The sequence below is a fragment of the Leptodactylus fuscus genome, chromosome 6 (assembly GCF_031893055.1).
Source record: "Leptodactylus fuscus isolate aLepFus1 chromosome 6, aLepFus1.hap2, whole genome shotgun sequence".
Lineage (NCBI taxonomy): Eukaryota > Metazoa > Chordata > Amphibia > Anura > Leptodactylidae > Leptodactylus > Leptodactylus fuscus.
This window is the reverse complement of record NC_134270.1, coordinates 158,287,551-158,309,116: the sequence shown is the minus strand read 5'-3', so window position 1 is coordinate 158,309,116 and position 21,566 is coordinate 158,287,551. Positions and strand designations below refer to the sequence as shown.

The window sequence follows — 21,566 nt, the reverse complement described above, 5'->3', positions numbered from 1 at the left end:
TTCCCGCAACATTACAGGTTAGTAATAGTACTGAGCTGAGCGCGAACGTAACACTTGCAGGTCAGTACTATTACTGACTTGAGCATTAAGGGGAGACTACTACATGAGACTACTAAGCATGCACAGCATGTTTGGCCATAACTTGAAGTAGCTGAGCGTACTGCGCATGCATGGGATTTCAGCGGTCACATGACGAGCTGTGGATGAGGCAGCTCTGAAGATTGAGAGGGCAATGGACTACAGTGATGGATGAGTGTACTTGGCAATGCTGTGGCTGTGCTATAAAAAAGTAAACACCCCCTGTGTTTCTCATTTGCATAAACATAAAAATGGTTATTACAAAAATCTGGCAGGAGAATCTTCATATAAAAGGATTGCCTGGACTTGTATTTTGGACACCATCATGACACATGACATAGGTGATCGACTCCCGTTAAATACCCGACATCCACTGAACCATTACTGCACAGGGGTAATATAATATTAGTCATTTTATTTTGAAGACGGTAATTTTCTCCGACGCTGCCCAAAACTGTCCCCAACTCTAATTCTATGACTAACTTCACAGCCCGGTTTCTTCTAGTCCCGGACTCTCTATATAGGTCTTTCCTTCTTTGTAACATGGGAGATTATCTGTATTTCACGCTCGGTAGGAAGGAATTATTATTTTTTGTTTCTAAAAATGCTCTTTCAAATGAGAAATAAAAAAACGATGCCAACACCGGGGGTTGCAGACAATTGTTATATTGAGGTTATAGTGTTATACAATACTTAAACAGAAAGCGCAACCTGAAACAAACCATATAACATACGGTATACAAATCATGGAATGGAATGAGCCTTAGAAGTATAAAATACTAAAAGATTACAAAGTATAATGCGTAAAAAGATCATGCTCTGGTAACACGGAACTTGTCGCAACCAGTTCAGATGGATCAAAGGCTTGTCTGGGACAGAAGATCCCACATCCCAGCCGGTTTAGCGGAAAGATCATGGTCTGTTTGGCCTCCTAAAACCCGATTCTAGTGATAATGAAAATAAGTGTCACGTATGAAGGTTTCTTTAGAGACGCTGTGTCTTAGGCCTTGCTTGGGTCGGACTTTTAGCCCCTCAATTTTTTTTTCTTTTACAACTAAAGTTATACTTTGATGCAAAATTACATAAAAGGCGCCAATGAATATAAAGTGCTAAGAAAGAATATGTCTCGGGTGTCTGTCTATATAGTTTTTACCTTCTAAACCAGAGTTACAAAATATCCAAGAACTCCATCGCCCAAATGTTCCACTACAACACAGAGACGTCTGAAGTCAATGGGTCAACTGAGTTATTCAGGGATGTCGGGTCTTCGAGAGACTGCTCCGTAGACATTCTCCATTGTGTCTACTTGATGGTCCCAATTGGGGAAATCTCTTACTAAGCACCAATATCGTATAAGAAAATGTGCATAATCCCTTATGGTAGGGTTAGACTTACCACCTTCACGGTATTCAGTTCTCTGCTCTATACTACTACAGTGACTAAATATGTGGTAGTGAATTCCATAGGGCTTTGATGGCGAACCTATGGCAGGGGTGCCAGAAAGTGGCACTCAGACCCCTTTCTTTAGGCACCCATCCATGGAACAGATTATACTATATGGGGGCCACTGTGGAGCAAATTGTACTGTGTGGGGACCACTGTGGAGATGATTGTACTGTGTGGCGGCCACTGTGGAGCAGATTGTACTATGTGGGGGTCACTGTGGAGATGATTGTACTGTGTGGGGGTTACTGTGGAGATGATTGTACTGTGTGGGGGTCACTGTGGAGCAGATTGTACTGTGTAGTGGCCACTGTGGAGCAGATTGTACTGTGGGGGCCACTGTGCAGCAGATTATACTGTGTGTGGGCCACTGTGGAGCTGATTGGACTGTGTGGGGGTCACAGTGGAGCAGAAAGCTCTATAAAGCCCCATTCATATGACCATATTTTGCAGGTCGGTAATTATGTGCGATTGTGGATCCACACATTATTAAGGTTAAATTTCCATGTTAACACTTCACGATAACTTAGTGGGTTTTGGACTGCAGTTTGGGCACTCGGTCTCTAAAAGGTTCACCATCACTGCCATAGGGAAATTTTAGGTATACTGGGCTTCGGTTTCCTACTCATCTTTAGGAACCAATCATTCCACACACCAAGGGATTCTGCAGGATATGTTTCAATCTCACTTCCCTGGGTTCTGATAGTGACCTATCACAGGTTTCTGGGCTGATTCCTATCCCAGGACACGTGATTGGAACCAACACCCCGAGTTGTTCCTCCTTTTCTCCCATAGTCACACGCCACTATTAGGACCTGGGTGAAGTAAGTGTTGAAACACTCCCTGGAGAACCCCTTTAAGAAGCTACTACTAAGATTATGTCATGAACTGGCAAGTACTATATACTGCTACAGTATTTGATGTTTGGCTTTATATTGTTACACGGGATATATCCACACAGCTTTATTTTGGATCGATCTTATATTTGGATATTTCTTGCTAGTTCCCCCTAAATCGGAGATTATGTGACTACAAGAAACAAAGGTGTAACTTGAAACTCCAAAATATGTAACAGGGCCCCCTCTTACTATGTGCTATCTATAGCATTAGGGTTTTCGTATGTTGTAGTGAGAGTCTTTGGACCCCCTGAGGCTTTAGGGCCCAGGAATGAGTGCTACCTGTGTACCCCCTACGTGAAATATACAGAAGTGACAAACCAAATATTACTGTTGTGTGAATGCCCCCTTAAGTCTCAAATGTGAATATATGATATAGATCATTACAACAACTAGAAAAGTTATGCATTTTCTAAGCAAAGTATCTATTACATAAATGATTAATATCAATCCTCCCTGGATTATGTCTAGACGGGGTAACAATACTCAACAACCATCAATGATCTCTGGAGGAACACGAGCAAACACCCTCAAGGTCCTCTGTCTTGGATCCATAGTCTTTGTGACTACTCTTTCCCTTTGTCTACATCTTATCTGATAAAATTATTGTGATCCAGTTCATGTAAAACATGTGAATGTCCATTTTCCCGCATGTCTATTACCCTCTTCGTAAAAGGCGTTTTGAAAGGATACGATGCTGAGAAGTACTTAGTTCTAGAAAGTCCGTATCAGTGATTTTTTTCTCCGGTATGACTCTTCTGATGACGCGCCAGCTCGCCGACGTCTCGAAATCTGCGTTGACAAATTTGGCAGTGACAAGGTTTTCCACCGAAATGAGTGTACTTGTGTCGTGTAAGATGTGAAGTTCTTTTAAAGGCTTTGCCGCAGACCTTGCAGACATGAGGTTTTTGTTGAGAATGAGCGATACTGTGCCTTTGGAGATAGGAAAGATACTCAAATATCCTAAAACACACTGGGCATTTATAGACCTTCCGTGGAGCTAGAGATTTGGAGACCTCAGAAGGTGGACTGTCCGACCACGATGTACTAGTTGAGTTACTTGAGCCTACAGATCTAGGTTCTTCCATGACGACTGTGTATGGCAATCCTTGACTGTCAATAAGCAAAAACCTCCTGTGGGTAGAACCTCCCTCGGTTTTGTCTTTTTCTTTATAGGTTGCCGTGCCCTCTATGTCATCGGGTGGTGAACGTCTACATCTATCCTTCTGCAGGCCATCTGTCGCAGACTTACATGTAACAGGACTTGTATTTTTACCATACGTCACCGCCCCACTTACGGTAGGCATTTGCCTTTGTGGTGGCTGATGTTGATTGAACATTTTTTGGCATGTTCCCTCTACGCTGCGAATGTATGAGTCATCCCCAATTTTTACTCTTTTACAAAGGTCAAAGGTATCACCATGACGTGGAACATTATTTTTGACTATAATCCTCTTATTGGAATGATGAAATGGAATTCCATGTTGAAGACCGGCATCTTCGATACCTTGGAAAAGTGGTTCTTTTTTTATGATAGTCCTAGCATTTTTAGTTGAAACTAGACTGCCATTCATTGGTCTGTCATGTCTAAAAAGTTCTGATCTCCTTTCTTGTCTTTGTGGGGTAAAAGTATGACCACCACTAACCATAATAGGCAGTCTGTTATTTTCTACCTCAGAGGGCAACTTAGTCACGTTCTGGAACTCCATCCCAGAAGACGTAAGTGCTAGACTTTTCCTATAGTCCTTGGAATTGGACGCCATGTCAGCCCACTTGTCTACCGCGTGTTTATAGATTGTCTTCCTTTGCCGAACACAAACTTTTATCATTTCATTTTTTTCAGTGGATCTGAATCCATTGGCACAATTGGCTTTTTCACTGGTAAACATAGATTTATCTTCTATAATCGTAACAGAGTCATCACTTAGCGCAACGTTATTTGGCTTCGCAACAAGCCTTTCTGTAGATATGTTCCTGACGTGATTTAGTTTTGGTACAAATATTCCTTTTTGGTGATTCCGAATTTTGAAGCTGGTTGCTGCCATTTTCCAAACTTCAGGGTCCATTGACAGGCGTAAGGGAGATTACAGATTATAGGGAACCTACGGTAGAATAGGATACAGTTAGTATACAAAACCTCATTCTTATAAACATTCAACCAAACCTAAGGGGCAATAATCAGCCAATTCTTCGTACTACAGTCCATACCATCATTGCCCGTGTAAACATGTCTAGTGAACATTATTCGTTGACCGCATCATTTATGCAGACATGGGGTTGTGGTCACCCACCTTACAATCCAAGTATTTGTACAGAGCCCCAGAGATCAAAGGGCTCATCATTGACCACATACCAACCGGAAGGCTTTTTTTTTTTAACCAACTGTTAATACCTATTGGATTATTAAAATAGATAACAGCTGATATTAATACTCACATTCCTGGCAATTCCTCTTCAGCTCAGTGTACCCCTGCACTTGTCACCCTAATGCCAGCATTGGGTCATAATGTGCAGCATCTCCTGAGATTACTGTATGGTAGGGTTGAGAGATCGGGATTGGAAAAGATAGTATCCTGATCGTTGATCGAGTAAATTTTACGATTGTGTTCTAGTCCCACCTAAAAAAAGATCGGGAACGAAATTCCTATCCCGATCAATCAACTAACCTGCACAGAACCGCTGCCGCTCCCCATAGCTCCGGGCCATTGCTCTCGGCCCTCTCTCATTCACACGCCTGCAGAGTGCCGTGCGCGCCCCCGCCTCCCTAGGCTAATGTTACTGATTCTGGGAGTAGGCGGGGCTTGTTGTGGCTTAGGAGAGTGTGGGCGGGTACAGGGAGAGGAGACGTGAAGAATAGGATCATTTTTAAAATCTGACTTTCGATCATGAAAAAATCCCATTGATTTGCATTAGGATCGGAATTGGGATCGGGTTCGGATGGAAAATGATCAGAAATCGGATTTTAAAAACAATCCTGAAATCTCAAGATCTACTAGCTCAACTCTACTGTATGGCAGTAGCACCTGAGCCCTGCAGCTGAATTGACAGACAAGTGTGGGGACAGTATATTGTGTGAAGGGGCAATAAGGGGGCAGATTTAGTTGGGACCCCAAATGTAACTTTCCTTGGGACTGCAGAAATGCCAAATTCACCCTATGCAGACATAAAAACTATTTTCTATCGGCATAAGGCCTCGTTCACATCTGCGTTGGTAATCTGTTCGGGGGAGTCCGCATGGGGACCCCTCCGAACGGAATACCAAATGCACTGGCAAACAGTGTGCAGTGAAAGCACACAGACCCCATAGACTGTAATGGGGTCCATGTGCTTGCGGCGAGATCTCCACACGGAACATGCGGACAGAAAAGTACTTCACAATCTACTTTCATGTCTGTGTGCTTTCACTGCACACTACTTGCAAATGCATTTGGTAGTCCTTTTGGGGGTCCCCATGCGGACTCCCCGAACAGATTACTGAACGCTGATGTGAACCAAGGGTCACACTGTCTAATGTAAATGAGAGGCAGGCTGCCCCTGACAATAATAACAACGGTGATCACTTAAACTTTAAAGGGTCACAGAACATATGATCTAATACACATTGACTTGGACTATAAATCTTATTAACAATTTCACTGCTGCCCCATATGCACAGCCATGCCGTGTCTGGCTATAGGCGTATAACAAGCCCTGGGGTCTGAGCTCACAATGTCAGGATGCAGCTTTGTTTGCATGCTCTGACTGCACATACAATATTGCGGTATAATTTCTATTTCTCAGCTCAAATAATTTAGGAATTTCCACATTTCGGAAGATTGGACTTTCGCAGTTTTCATCATTCGATGTCATTTCTTGTAGTTTCAGGTAGAGAATGTGAAGAATGATTCAGTACGCCATTAAAAAGAGATGGATGAGCCGGACTGTAACCATGCAAATGGGGGAATTTTTTGGGGAATAAGCTGTTAATTTATAGCAAGAGAGTTCTTAAAGGGGTTATTCAGTTACGAAAATAGATGGCCTATCCTAGATAAGATTTAGGAGGGTTCCACACTCGGGACCCCACAGATCTGCTGCTTGCTACAGTTTATACGGTTGAGGGAAAGGGAATTATGGGAAGACGCTGGGAATGACAGGAACTGCTTGCCAGGAGGTTCAGAGCGGACCCCTGTGTTGGTTCATTTACATATTGGGAAGGTTCATGACAACTAGTGTAAGAGAGATGTGAAGTAGTTGCTAGTCGCAACCAATCCAATTGGTACTTTCACCAGGTGGGCTTAGTTACTATGGACAACACCAGCACTAATAAATTCCCTCAAAATGCCTTCACGACACAAAAGAAATGGGCACAAGTAGCCTAACATGGCACAGCATGTGTTATCATAGGGCTCCATATCACACAGTACAGCCACCATTACTATAGCTCTGCCCCTTGATATATCTCTTGTCAGATTCCTCACACTAAGGGTAAGTTCAGACTGGGATTTTTGGACCGGAACCTGAGGCGGTAGCCGTGAATGAAAGCCAGGGCACTGCACCAGTATCCAGCCACGCATGCCGCTCCGGATTAGGCCCAATGAATGGGCCTAATCTGGAGGAAGGAGTGTCTTCAGGCCGAATCGCGAGGCGAAATGGCCTGAAGAATGAACATCTCGCTTCTTTTTCCCGGGAGCCTCTTCCGGCTCCCGGGAAAAACTCCTGAACGACTCCCATTGATTTCAACAGGAGCCGTCTTTTTGGTCAGGATTTTGAGGCGGATACGGCCTCAAAATCCTGACCAAAAATCTCTGTGTGAACTTACCCTAAGGCCTCAGTGGGTGACTTGTTCGGGTCAGTGGAAACGGATTGGTATCCGTGTGTCATCCGTGATTTTCACTGGCCCGTACACTGAAATGAATAGACAGATAGAGAGCAGTGCATTGAACTTCCCTTCCTGAAGGGGGCGCCATTCGGTAGGCTTTATTTAGTATTTTCTATGTGATATCGGCCATTGCACAGAAAAGTACAGCAGGAGAAGCGGAAGGCTCCATATTCACTGCTAGAGACCTGTCAGCCTGGACAGCTTTGGAGGTAAGTGGCAAACTATACACGTGTATATATATATGTACGTTTGTGTTCCTGCATGTATCTAAAAGTGGCTGTCTAAATATGTGCATGTATGTGAGTGTCTGAATGTGCTTGCATGTGTATGACTGAATGTGTAATGTGTATGCGTACATGTTTTGCATGTCTGTGTGTGTATATGTGTATGACTGAATGTGTGTGTGTATGCATAAGGATGTGCGTGTGTCTGAATGTGTGTACATGCATACACGTAGATGTCTGAATGTTCTGCAGAGTGCCTGAATGAATGCACTCGTTTCATTGAATACAGTACATACAATTGTATATTATGTATTAGATATCAAAGTAATATTTTTGGCCTCAAATCGACTTTCCATACTGATAAGTTATCCACAGGAAGATTGTGATATGGTGGGAAAGTCCAGGGCACAGAGGATGGGATTCTAGTGAATCCCATGTCCAACTTGAGGCAAAAACTGTGGTGCGGACACCCCCGTGATTTCCAAAACCAGCGCGGTGTTGGAAATCACAGTATGTCATTTATACCTATGGAAACGCCGGCGGTTTCCCCATAGGTATAATTGTAACTAGAGATGAGCGAGTACTGTTTGGATCAGCCGATCCGAACAGCACGCTCCATAGAAATGAATGGATGCACCTGGTACTTCCGCTTTGACGGCAGCCGGCCGCTTAACCCCCCGCGTGCCGGCTACGTCCATTCATTTCTATGCGAGCATGCTGTTCGGATCGGCTGATCCGAACAGTACTCGCTCATCTCTAATTGTAACAAAAGAACTGCAATGCGTTACCACCGTGGCTTTTCCTGCAGCACTCTTTTGCTGCAGGACGCCACATGGGGCCATAGCCTTAAAGGGATTCTACCATTAAAAATCTTTTTTCTGTGGCTAACACGTCGGAATAGCCTTTAGAAAGGCTATTCATCTCCTACCTTTAGACGTGATCTCCGCCGCGCCGTTCCTTAGTAATACCGGTTTTTACCGGTATGTAAATTAGTTCTCTGGCAGCGATGGGGGCGGGCCCCAGCGCTGAAGATGTGATGAGGGCGTCCCCACCGCTGCCCGAGAACAGGATCCTGCGCTGCCTCTATCTTCTGCTGGATCCTCCCCTTCTTTCTTCGGCGGCTTCACCTCTGTCGGCTCTGACACTAGTAGAGCCGAATGTGCATGCGCGCAATTGCAGCCTCGGACCTATGGCCGCACATGCGCATTCGGCTCTACTAGTGTCAGAGACGACAGAGGTGAAGCCGCCGAAGAAAGACGAAGAAAGAAGAGGAGGATCCAGCAGAAGATAGAGGCGGCGCAGGATCCTGTTCTCGGGCAGCGGTGGGGACGCCCTCATCACATCTTCAGAATAGCCTTTCTAAAGGCTATTCTGACGTGTTAGCCACAGAAAAAAGGGTTTTAATGGTAGAATCCCTTTAAACTTTTTTGAGAAACTCCACTCTGATTTGGACAGCGTTATTCCTCCAGCTTATAGCAATCCAGACCATATATTGGTCACATGTCTACGACCGAATATGACGGATAGTATATTGGCCACATGTCTAGGACTGAATGTGACGGACCGTATATTGGCCGCATGTCTAGGACCGTGTGTGGTTTGGAGACCAGAACCCCTTGTGTTTTCTTATACATCATGTAATCGTCTGATTTTAGTGACCCATAGAATCATTGTTTGCCAGCAACACATTGCTTGGTGCCGAGGCTGGATGGCGTCCTGGGCCCACTAAGTCTGTGGGGCCAATCAATTTTTTACAGCCTACTAATGCAGGGTCCCACTTTGAATTTTGTCCAGGGTCACACTTTTGTCTAATACCAGTCCTGGTTATACATATACAGTATATATATTCCTAGGATACAAGATTAAGCTTTGCCCGCTCATACCACAAGTTGCCTTTTTTCTTACCTATGCCAAGGGTACAGATGCCAGCTACAACCACAACTCGGCAGGCTCGGCCTCTCCACAGGTCAGCGGTTAGTCTACTTGGCTCACCTGGCCCACAACATGGAGGGAGCTCCGATTCGTGCCAGCGCTACCAAGCATGCAGTCCACCGAAGTCTCCCTGGCCTGGCACGGCTCAGCCATCTTTCGACTCCTTCCCAATCCCCATTAGACCTCACTCCAGTGGCCTGCTTATCCCTTTAACTCCACAGCATTAAAGGGGATGTCTGAAGTTTCCCATGACCCCTCCTCGTAGAGACTAATGGTGGGTCATCTGAGAAGAAGCTGGCTCTTTGTGGCAGCTCTATTACATGAATGATCGGAGCCGGCTCCTGTCCGAGAGCTGAGCCAGGGATGAAGGAGCAGACAGCAGATAATGTCTTGTAGCCCCCCGGCTCTGATCGCCCTCTCTGCCCGGTCTCCGGCAGTCTCTGTCACTGGCTGCAGTCACAGTGCGTGGCCGTGCGAGCTCTCCCTGCTCGTCTAGTCCAGTCTACTCTGCGCAGTTCAGCAATCTACTGCTCTGGTCTTAGCCTGCTGTGTGGTGCGCGCCCGGTGCTCGGCTCCCTCAGTCTGTCACAGCGTCTGCTCTGAGCTCACTCTCTGTGTGTCTGGGCGGGATGTGACTGATCTCTCTCCTTCCTTCCCTCAGTGCCATTGCCCGCCCCTCAGTGTAGAGTCCTGACATGAATGTGAAGCAGAACATGGAGGGGCAGTGTGGCCCGGGGCAGGCCATGTAACCACTGACTGCTCCCTTCTCTATTGCCGGCCTCCTCTAGTCGTTCGCAGGCGGCGCTGGCACGTGTAGGTTTGTTTTGAAGTTGATACGAGCCGGTGTATTACCCGCCATCTTATGCAGATTGCAGGAGAAGGTGCCATCTTGAGATAAGAAATGTATTTAGGTCTCCAAATGAGAGTCCCTGGTGTCACCTCAGGAGACAGCTTGAATACAGGGTATACATTACTGATGGCCTAAGGGTATTACTAATAGTGGTGCTCTGCCAGGCCCAGCTCTGCTGACTGCTCCGGATCACAACCACTGTCTCTTATCTGTCTCTTTTTCAGTGTCTCTTCTCTCTGTCTTTCCCTTTCTCTAAGTCCGTCTCTTTCTCCGTATCTCTTTGCCTTATTTTTTCTCTTATTTTCTTTCTTTTTTTTCTCGCTGTCTCTTTTAATGCCTCTTTTCTCATTTTTCTCTATTATTTTTACTTTCATTTTCTTTCTGTGTTTTTTTTCTTTCTCATTTTCTCTTTTTTTTGTTTTTACTCTCTCGTGTTCTGTTTTTTTGCTCTCATTCTCCCTCTTTTCTCACTGTCTTTTTCTCTCATTTTCTTTCACTGTCTCTTTTTCTCTTTCTCGCTGTCTCTTTCCTCTCACATGGACAATCACAGGTTCTATAAATGCAATTATTCCCTGCCATGTGAATAAGGGCCTTCCATGCACGTGTATGGCTGGTTTTCACGGACATTAGGTGTATGAAAAAAAGCACAGACATGTGCAAAAGGCTCCACTGTGTAAATCTTAGACACTATGGGGGGATTTAAAAATGCATCTATACTACCGGTAGTTTTCTAATGTGATAATGTGGAGAACCTTTGGCGCAATCCCTTTATTGTACCAAATGTGCGACTTATTCCCTGTTTTGTGCCTCATTTGCCACATTTTGCAAAAGTAGTGTGGGGCAGGGACGTCTCGGGACAACATTTATTATAGCACATGCCAGTTTTCTGGCGTAACTGATACAGAGAATCTACACTGGCTCTTATTTCTATATTGTTGTCCCTAATTTTTTTAAGAGGCATCCCTCAGATATCAAATAAATTGCCACCTGTAGCAACAGTCCATAGTGCTGCCACCCGCTAGCTTCATTTACACCACCACGAGTAATAACAGTCCATAGTACTGCCACCTCCTAGCTTCATTTACACTGCAACGAGTAATAACAGTCCATAGTACTGCTACCCCTAGGTTCATTTACCCTGCGAAGAGTAATAACAGTCCATAGTACTGCCACCCCTAGCTTCATTTACCCTGCGACGAGTAACTTCAGAGGTCTCTACAAAAACATCCCAGAAGAAGACCTATCCCCAGAACAGCAACAGATAATCACCAAACTGAGGGACATGGAGAAAGTCATCAAAGACTTCCAGAACCCTCTGGACTCACCAATCACCATAAAAGATATACAGGAAAGAATTGCCCTGCTGAAAGGCAAAAAGGCCAGCGGCCCTGACGGCATCCTACCAGAGATGATCAAATACAGCCCTCCAGCAATACACGCGGCAGTGGCAAAGCTATTCACCCTTGTCCCCAACCCTGGACACTTCCTCCAAGACTGGAACAAAGTCCTCATAACCCCCATCTACAAGAATGGGGACCAATATGACCCCAACAACTACAGAGGGATCCGCGTCAGCAGCACGCTGGGGAAACTGTTCAACAGCATCATCAATAACAGAATCCTCACACAACATGGGGTCCTCAGCAAGAGCCAAGCAGGGTTCATGCCAAACCACCGCACAACAGACCATATCTACACCCTGCACAGCCTCATCAAGACGCACGTCCACAACACCAGAAGAGGCAAGATATTCACCTGCTTCGTGGACTTTAAGAAGGCGTTTGATTCAGTATGGCACCCAGGCCTGCTCCTAAAACTCCTAGAGAGTGGAATAGGAGGAAGAACGTACAACGTCATCAAGAGCTCCTACACCGTAAACCAGTGCAGTGTGAAGGTGAATGGGAAAAGGACAGCATACTTCCAACAGGCCCGAGGGGTCAGACAAGGCTGTAGCCTGAGCCCAACGCTCTTCAACATCTATATCAATGAACTGGCTACAGCCCTGGAGGCCTCACCAACCCCAGGCCTCACCCTGAATGACCGTAAGGTGAAGTTCCTGCTATATGCTGACGACCTCCTACTGCTGTCCCCCACCGAGAAAGACCTCCAAGAAAGCCTGTCAGTGCTATAAAAATTCAGCACCACATGGGCCCTATCCATCAGCCAGAAGAAGACCAAAGTCATGGTATTTCAGAAGAAGGGCCACAACAAAGCCCCCACCCCACAATTCACACTGAACGGCTCCACACTGGAGAAAACCAACAGCTACACCTACCTGGGGCTGGAGCTCAGCCAATCAGGAAGCTTCAAAGCAGCAATAGAAACCCTGAAAGGAATAGCCTGCAGAACCTTCTACGCCATCAGAAGACAACTGTACCACCTCAAACCACTGGTGAGGGTCTGGCTGAAGATATTTGATGCAGTCATTGCTCCGATCCATCTCTATGGCAGTGAGGATTGGGGCCCAGCCACCTACCCAGACCAGCCAAAATGGGACTCTAGCCCAACAGAGACCTTCCACCTGGAGTTCTGCAAGTACCTGTTCCATGTCCACCTCAGCACCTCCAACATGGGATGCCGGACAGAGCTAGGCAGACTCCCCCTATGGCTCACCATGCAGAAGAGGGCGTTATCATTCAGGACACACATACAGGGCAGCAGTCCTGGCTCTTACCACCATCGAGCCACAGAGCCCCGAAAAAAACTGATACCCCCCAACCAAGCATCTGCCAAGCCAAAAACCCCAACATGCCCTGAACAAGGCTCAAATAAAAGGAGTCATTGAGAGAGACAAAGAGCGGTACATCGAGGAATGGAGAAGCGCAATAAATAACTCCAAGAAACTCACTATGTACCAGTCACTGCAAAGAGATTACACCATGGCCACCTACCTGGAGAGAATACCCCACCCTAAACACAGACAGACCCTGAGCCGGTACAGACTGAGCTCCCCACAACCTGGAGATGGAGACAGGGCGACACAGGGAGACGTACAAGCCACGGGAGAACAGACTGTGCCAGCACTGTGACCAGGGGGCCCTAAAAAACTAGACCCACTTCCTGCTACACTGCACCAAATACTCAGCTGTGAGGACCAAAGACTCTCTGCCCACATCCCAGACTTCATATCTGCAGACGAGAAGAGGAAACTCTACATCCTACTGGGAGAAGAAGAGGCCACTGTGGAGATCGCTGCCCAATACGTGTCCAGCTGTCGCCAAACAAGAGGAAGATGAGACTCCACGGACTGTTATATCCCAAACCACCCCACCTCCCCATATAGCGGTCACCAACTAAGAGGAAGATGAGACTCCACGGACTGTTATACCCCAAATCCCCCCCTCGACTCCAACTCCCCCCCCACACACACACTTTACTAGCTTTGGCAATGCCAAATATCCATTCGGACGTGCCAATAAAGCAGATTTGATTTGATTTGTAATAACAGTCCATAGTACTGCCACCCCCCCAGATTCATTTATACTGTGACTTGTAATGACAGTCCACAGTACTGCCACCCCCCTAGCTTCATGTATACTGTGACTTGTAATAACAGTCCATAGTACTGCCACCCCCCTAGCTACATGTACACTGCGACTTGTAATAACAGTCCGTAGTACTGTCACCTCCTAGCTTCATTTACACTGCGACCCCTCCCCCCCAGCTTCATTTATACTGCGACGTGTAATAACAGTCCATAGTACTGCCACCCTTCAGATATCGGTTGTACCGCAACCTATAACAATGGCCCAGAGCACCATTAGCCAGTCATGACCTTAGAGTACAGATGATGAGGAACTGGTTAACATTATTGCACAAAATTTTCAACCGTTCTCAATACTGGAGGGAAGGGATTTAGAGGTAAGGTCCATGCTCTCATCTTATGAATGTTCTTCCATGCAGGAAAATACTTGCACGAACAACGATTCCAAGGCTGTACGAGAGAACATGCCTTACTGCAAGAACATGTGACATCAGTTTGCCTGACTATTGACTGCTGGACAAACCCCTACTTTCTTCACTGAAAATGATAAAGATTGTTTTTGGGTTTTCTGACAGACGTACCACAGATGACTCGGCAGAGGAACCTCTAAGAGTAGCAAAAAAACTAATAAAATGTTGCAATGGACCCACCACTTACAGTCCTATGAAAAAGTTTGGGCACCCCTATTAATCTTAATCATTTTTAGTTCTAAATATTTTGGTATTTGCAACAGCCATTTCAGTTTGATATATCTAATAACTGATGGACACAGTAATATTTCAGGATTGAAATGAGGTTTATTGTACTAACAGAGAATGTGCAATATGCATTAAACCAAAATTTGACCGGTGCAAAAGTATGGGCACCTCAACAGAAAAGTGACAAATATTTAGTAGATCCTCCTTTTGCAAAGATAACAGCCTCTAGTCGCTTCCTGTAGCTTTTAATCAGTTCCTGGATCCTGGATAAAGGTATTTTGGACAAACAATTCAAGTTCAGTTAAGTTAGATGGTCGCCGAGCATGGACAGCCCGCTTCAAATCATCCCACAGATGTTCAATGATATTCAGGTCTGGGGACTGGGATGGCCATTCCAGAACATTGTAATTGTTCCTCTGCATGAATGCCTGAGGATTTGGAGCGGTGTTTTGGATCATTGTCTTGCTGAAATATCCATCCCCGGCGTAACTTCAACTTCGTCACTGAATCTTGAACATTATTCTCAAGAATCTGCTGATACTGAGTGGAATCCATGCGACCCTCAACTTTAACAAGATTCCCGATGCCGGCATTGGCCACACAGCCCCAAAGCATGATGGAACCTCCACCAAATTTTACAGTGGGTAGCATGTGTTTTTCTTGGAATGCTGTTTCTTTTTGGACGCCATGCATAACGCCTTTTTTTTATAACCAAACAACTCAATTTTTGTTTCCAAAATGAAGCTGCCTTGTCCAAATGTGCTTTTTCATACCTCAGGCAACTCTATTTGTGGCGTACGTGCAGAAACGGCTTCTTTCTCATCACTCTCCCATACAGCTTCTATTTGTGCAAAGTGCGCTGTATAGTTGACCGATGCACAGTGACACCATCTGCAGCAAGATGATGCTGCAGCTCTTTGGAGGTGGTCTGTGGATTGTCCTTGACTGTTCTCACCATTCTTCTTCTCTGCCTTTCTGATATTTTTCTTGGCCTGCCACTTCTGGGCTTAACAAGAACTGTCCCTGTGGTCTTCCATTTCCTTACTATGTTCCTCACAGTGGAAACTGACAGGTTAAATCTCTGAGACAACGTTTTGTATCCTTCCCCTGAACAACTATGTTGAACAATCTTTGTTTTCAGATCATTTGAGAGCGGGCTGTCCATGTTCGGCGACCATCAAACTTAACTGAACTTGAATTGTTTTGTAGAAAGAAATGGTCCAAAATACCTTCATCCAGGATCCAGGAACTGATTAAAAGCTACAGGAAGCGACTAGAGGCTGTTATCTTTGCAAAAGAAGGATGTACTACATATTAATGTCACTTTTCTGTTGAGGTGTCCATATTTTTGCACCGGTCAAATTTTGGTTTAATGCATATTGCACATTTTCTGTTAGTACAATAAACCTCATTTCAATCCTGAAATATTACTGTGTCCATCAGTTATTAGATATATCAAACTGAAATGGCTGTTGCAAACACCAAAATATTTAGAACTAAAAATGATTAAGATTAATAGGGGTGCCCAAACTTTTTCATAGGACTGTATGTCTCGACCATACAATTGGGACAGACGCCCTCAAAGTGAAAAAGTCCACTTTGGACAAAGTGAATATGGTGGAATTTTTCCTCAGTAGCACCATAGCCAAGGAGTATCTAACAGCTACTCAACACCAGATAGGAATGCCTGAGTTGAGGCCTAAACAATAATTGAGTAACAAGATTGAATTACAGATTTTCAATCCGGAAACAGATTCTAGAATCCAAGGATGCAGTTCTGTCTACCTTGTTATCAATTCACTTGGCAGCCATGAAGAAAGGGAGTTAGTCCAAGATACATGCATTGTTCTGGAACCCTTGCACTTGCATGGACAACTGTTCCAAGACTGTACGAGACAACGTGCCTTATCGTGAGAGAATGTTCAAAAAGTGACAGCAGTTTGCCTGACAACTGACTGCTCAACATCACAGTGTGTCCGTGTTACAGACTGTCTTTGAGTTTACTGAGAGACACATCTCAGATAACTTGGCAGAGGAACCACTGAGAGTAGCAAAAAAAAAAAAAAAATCTTTTAATGACCCGCCAACCATATCACACCCACACCATTGGGAAAGATTCCCTCAAGGTGAAAAAAGTCCACTTTCGAGTGAAGATGGTGGAATTTTTCCACAATAGTACCATAGCCAAGGAATATCTAACAGCTACTCAAACACTAGATAGGAATGCCTGAGCTAAGGTCTAAACACCATTGAGTAACCAGATGGAATTACAGATTTACGATCCAGAAACAGATTCTGGAATGCAAGGATGCAGTTCTGTCTACCTTGGCTGTTATTAGTCCACCCATGAAGAAAGGGAGGTAGTCCAAGAGACATGCATTGTTCTGGAACAACCCTTCCCATCTCGCTGTCTGGGGGAAGACAATCTGTGTGTCCTGGGCCTGAGAGATCCAGACCCATATTGTTTTGCACATGAGAAAGAGCTAATCCGGCACGAAACGCGTTGTACCAATAAAGGAGTAAAGGGTGAGCGCTGCATTTTTGACTGTTCCTTGGAGGAGGCTGGTCCATCTTTGCTGTAGATGCATTGTTCTGGAACCCTGACACTTGTACGGATAACTGCTCTATCGCAAGAGAATGTTCAAAAAGTGACAGCAGTTTGCCTGACAACTGACTGCTCGACATCTACAACCCCTACTTATTTCACTGAAAATTATAAAGTTGTGTTCCAGTCTGTTTTTGAGTTTACTGAGAGACACATCTCAGATAACTTGGCGGACGAACGTCTGATGGTAGCAAAAAAATAACTAATAAAATCTTGTCATGGACCCGCCACCCATATCTCACCCACACAATTGGGACAGATGCCTTCAAGGTGGAAAAGTCAATTTTGGACAAAATGAAGTTGGTGAAATTTTTCCACAAGAGCATCATAGCCACAGAGTATCTAAAGCTGCTCAACATATAGGCATGCCTGAGCTGAAGCCCAAACAACATTAATTCCATATTTTATATCATGGAGCGGATTCTGGAATCCAAGGATACAGTTCTATCTACCCTGGCTGTTATCCGTCGCTGTGGAGATCAGCTAGGTACACTGGATAATTATATTATTTATTATCACATGTTGCATATTAAAGTAAAACCTTCATAATAGTAGACGGAAATATTTTCTATTTGGCTACAATTACAAAGATCTGAAAGTGTTTCTTCTATTTTCCAGCCACTGTAGTTGATGGTGTGAGGACTTGCTTTTTGTGGGACAAATTGTATTTCTCTATGGTACCATTTTAGGGTACGTATAATTTATTGTTTCACTTTTTTTCAATGGTTTGCCTGAAAAATGCACTTTGTGCAGGGGATTGCTGTGTTGTTTTGAAGTATGGTCTTAGAATGACAGGTTATATGTTATATTTAGAGATGAGCGAGTAGTATTCGATCGAGTAGGTATTTGATCAAATACTACAGTATTCGAAATATTCGTACTCGATCGAATAATACTAGCTATTCGCAGTAAATATTTGATTCAGAATCAGCGTTGATTGGCCGAATGCTGGTTCTGCAGCAGGCTCGTCCTTGCTAGTCAGGAGAGCTGGTAGCTTTCTGTTACGAAGGAGCTGACTTTTTCTCATAGGAATGCATTGACCAGCGTTGATTGGCCAGTGTACAGTATTCGGCCAATCAACGCTGGTCTGTGAGGAGGTGGAGTCTAAGATCGGACCACAGCAGTCTCCATTGTGGTCCGATATTAGACTCCGCCTCCTCACAGATGAGTCTCCGGCAGAACCAGCGTTGATTGGCCGAATGCTGTACACTGGCCAATCAATGCTGGTCAATGCATTCCTATGAGAAAAAGTAAGCTCCCTCGTAACAGCAAGCTGCCTGCTCTCCCGACTAGCAAGGACGAGCCTGCTGCAGAACCAGCGTTGATTTGTCGCATGCTCATCTTTGCTAGTTGGGAGAGCTGGCAGCTTGCGGTTACGAGGGAGCTTACTTTTTATCAGCGCAACTGCAAGCGCTGTGCAGTTAAAGCGCACAGACCCCATAAACTATAATGGGGTCCGTGCACTTTAACTGCACAGCGCTCCTCCTAAACACTTTCCTCCTGCTACTCGTGGACTTGGTGACTCTCCTTTAGTCGAATAGTGGTTTGCCCTTAAACGAGCATTTTTTCCCATAGACTATAATGGGATTCGATATTCGATCGAGTAGTCGAATATTGAGGCTCTACTCGAAACGAATATCGAATATTATATTCGCTCATCTCTAGTTATATTGCTTTTCTCAACCACTTCCATAACTGGCCAATTTGTGGTCTCGAACCAGACACATTTTTGGGTTTTTTGTATGTTCCGTTATGAGGGCTATAACATTTTTATGATTTGGATTATTCAACTAATTTCTGTGTTTTTTTTTTTTTTTCTGGTGACACACAGGACTTTATTCTTGCATGTGTTTTTAATTTTTTTTTTTATCCAGGAAAATATAAACCAAAGAGGATGGAAAACCTGTTGCGTTTTCATTTTTTTATTTATTTAGTAACACAATGTGCTACTAAAAAAAAAAAAATTTTTAAAATAGTTTTTCCTGTCAGTTACAGTAATTTTTATTTTTTATGCTGGCATCGGGAATGGGGCGTGTAATAAGGGTGTGTTATTGATGTTTTTTTTTTGTTTTTTTTTCACTGTGTCCCCATAAGGTCATAATAGACCTTTGGGGACATCGGAACACAATCTGAATTTTTTTTGGTGGGGGAGGTTGATTTCCCCTGTAACTGGGGCTAATACATTTAACCCCAGTTGCAGGAGGGTTATAGCTTCCTTCCCAATGCTATAGAGCTGATCCAGGTCGGTCCTGTAGGCTTTATAGACTCTGATCCTGGCAGATCACTTGACCATTGGGTCAGAGGGGAGCCGCATCATGGCGGTGCCCTTAGCTGTGTGTACAGCACTTATTGAGCACTGTGTACACAGCCATCGGGAGGGCAGGGAGAGTAATAAACCTTACCTGCCTACTCTATGGGAGCTCTGGCTGTAGTTATAGCCGGCTCCCTGTTTCAGCAGCTGCATGATTTCTTTATGTTATGTGACACTTATTCCAAGAAAATGAAATATACAAGAGTTAATGCACAAATCCCTGAAATCCTCAATGATGGACTGTATCATATAGAAACTCCACAAGGGGAGACAGAAACTTCTTTCGCTAACTACACAGCTACAATGGAGGAGCACACAGTTCAGCCATCCTAACTATATATAGTCTCTGCAGGGAAAGAGCAAAGTGCTTTTGTAGATCTAAACTATATTAATAAATATTATCAGCTATCGTAGATGTCTAGGAGTAAGCCAAGTGCATATTACACATAACAAAACATAGTTTTCTGAATCAATATATTCTCTTTTTTTTTTTAACTATGCGACAGTCTCTAAAGTTTCACTTTGGTGCAAAGGCCTGCAGAGAGTACCGGCAGTGGGAAGAGTAACAACAGAAAAAGTGATGGAGTGAGTAGCTGTCCCTTGTACATCTGAATGGAAGTTCGACTGAATGGAGTACAACTAACTAGAGATAGGCGAAACCCCCCCCCCCCCCCCCAAGATTTGTTTAGTTTTCAGTTTGGGTAGCTCAGGTCTCTGATTCAGGCTGAATGAGTTCAGATAGTATACCAGAGTATAATAAAAGGTGGAGGCCCAAGGGAGGTGTAAAAGAGAAAAAAAAAATTATATTTCCTTCCCTCATCTCTTTTTGGCCTCTTCACAGTGTCTGGGACTCTCTTGGTCTTCTCAGTTACCTCATGCACCTGGGGATACCACCACGGAAGCCTATGATTGGGTCTCAGAAGCAATGCCCATGTGACAACTGTGTCCCAATCACAGGCCTTAGCAGTGACCCATGATGTCACCAGAAGGGGGATTGGACACCAGAAGGAGATCCAAAAGAGATGAGGGAGGGTGAGTCTAAAAAAATTTTTTTATTTTTCCCCTCCACCTATACTCTTTAGATACTAGAGTATGATAATTTACATGCATGTCGCATCGGCCTTTTTTGATTTTCCAAGACAAATCCCCATTTTTTGGGTTTGATTAGAATCCAAACTATTTGGGGTCAAACCAAAGCAATCCACCAATATCTAAGCACAACAATGTACTTTCACACGACCGCTGAAGCTTTTGATTAGGCTGCTGATATCACGGGAGAGGTAGAAGAAGCTGGGGATGCCCGGGAATGAAGACCGAACTCTGCGGCAGAGTCGAGGAAAGATAAGTATGAGTTTTTTAGTTTTTTACGCGCTTTCCCCAGGCTTCCAATTATTACACTGTGGGATCTGAAAAGACCTTGGTGTATAATAATGCTTTGTGGGTGGCGAACCCACGAATATTTCAGCTTCAGCCAAACCCTAAATTTTTGGAAAATTCGTAACGAACCCAGTTAGTTGTGAACCAGTTTGCTCATCTCTACGTACCTCTTAGTATTTTGCCTTTCAGACCTCATTTAGGACGTTTTCTTGTCCATAGAAATATTCCTTTCCAGCACTCTAAAAACCTTTAGTTAGCAAGATGGAGGGGCGGGACAGCTCTCCCCTGACTTCTGCCAGTACTTCCAGTATCGCTCGCAGTGCCCTCACTTCCCACAATGCAGTCCTGCTTATTCGGAGCAAACTTGTGCTGCTGGCCAATGAAACAGCTTGAGCAGGAACACGTCCACACTGGCAGGGTCCGAGCAGCATCACACGGGTTCTTGTAGAGACAGGAAAGAGGATTACAGTAATGGCTGCAGCTATGGTGTATTATAGAGATCCGCCAGTGTCTCCCTGCACTTATAGCTACGAAACAAAACCACATAAGAAATAGATTAGATATGGTAGAAACACAGATATTGCATGGATAACCGATAGGTCGATATTACATACATATGTACAAAAATTTCACATGGAAATATATCACAGATTTAGATAAATATCAGGTAGATAGAACAGATGAACGGATAATCACATAGATAAGTATGACATAGATTGAAAGATATAGAATGATCAATATCACATAGATAAATTCATAGAACATAGACGGATAAAAAGATAGACAGTTATGAGATAGATAAATGAATAA

The 21,566-nt window shown here is 44.3% G+C and overlaps 1 protein-coding gene across 2 annotated transcripts; it reads right to left on the bottom strand.

The window, feature by feature from the left end:
* Positions 1 to 728: 728 nt before the first annotated feature.
* On the bottom strand, positions 729 to 21,029 carry LOC142208902 (uncharacterized). 2 transcript variants are annotated; one of them, XM_075277746.1, is made up of 2 exons: positions 20,924 to 21,029; positions 729 to 4,519 (listed from the first exon to the last, which is right to left on the bottom strand). In XM_075277746.1, the coding sequence occupies exon 2, from the start codon at positions 4,481 to 4,483 to the stop codon at positions 3,146 to 3,148; it is 1,338 nt and encodes a 445-aa protein (XP_075133847.1). In that variant the 5' UTR covers positions 4,484 to 4,519; positions 20,924 to 21,029; the 3' UTR covers positions 729 to 3,145. The 2 variants fall into 2 exon arrangements, with proteins under 2 accessions (XP_075133847.1, XP_075133846.1); XM_075277745.1 differs by lacking the exon at positions 20,924 to 21,029 and adding an exon at positions 9,405 to 9,439.
* Positions 21,030 to 21,566: the final 537 nt, after the last annotated feature.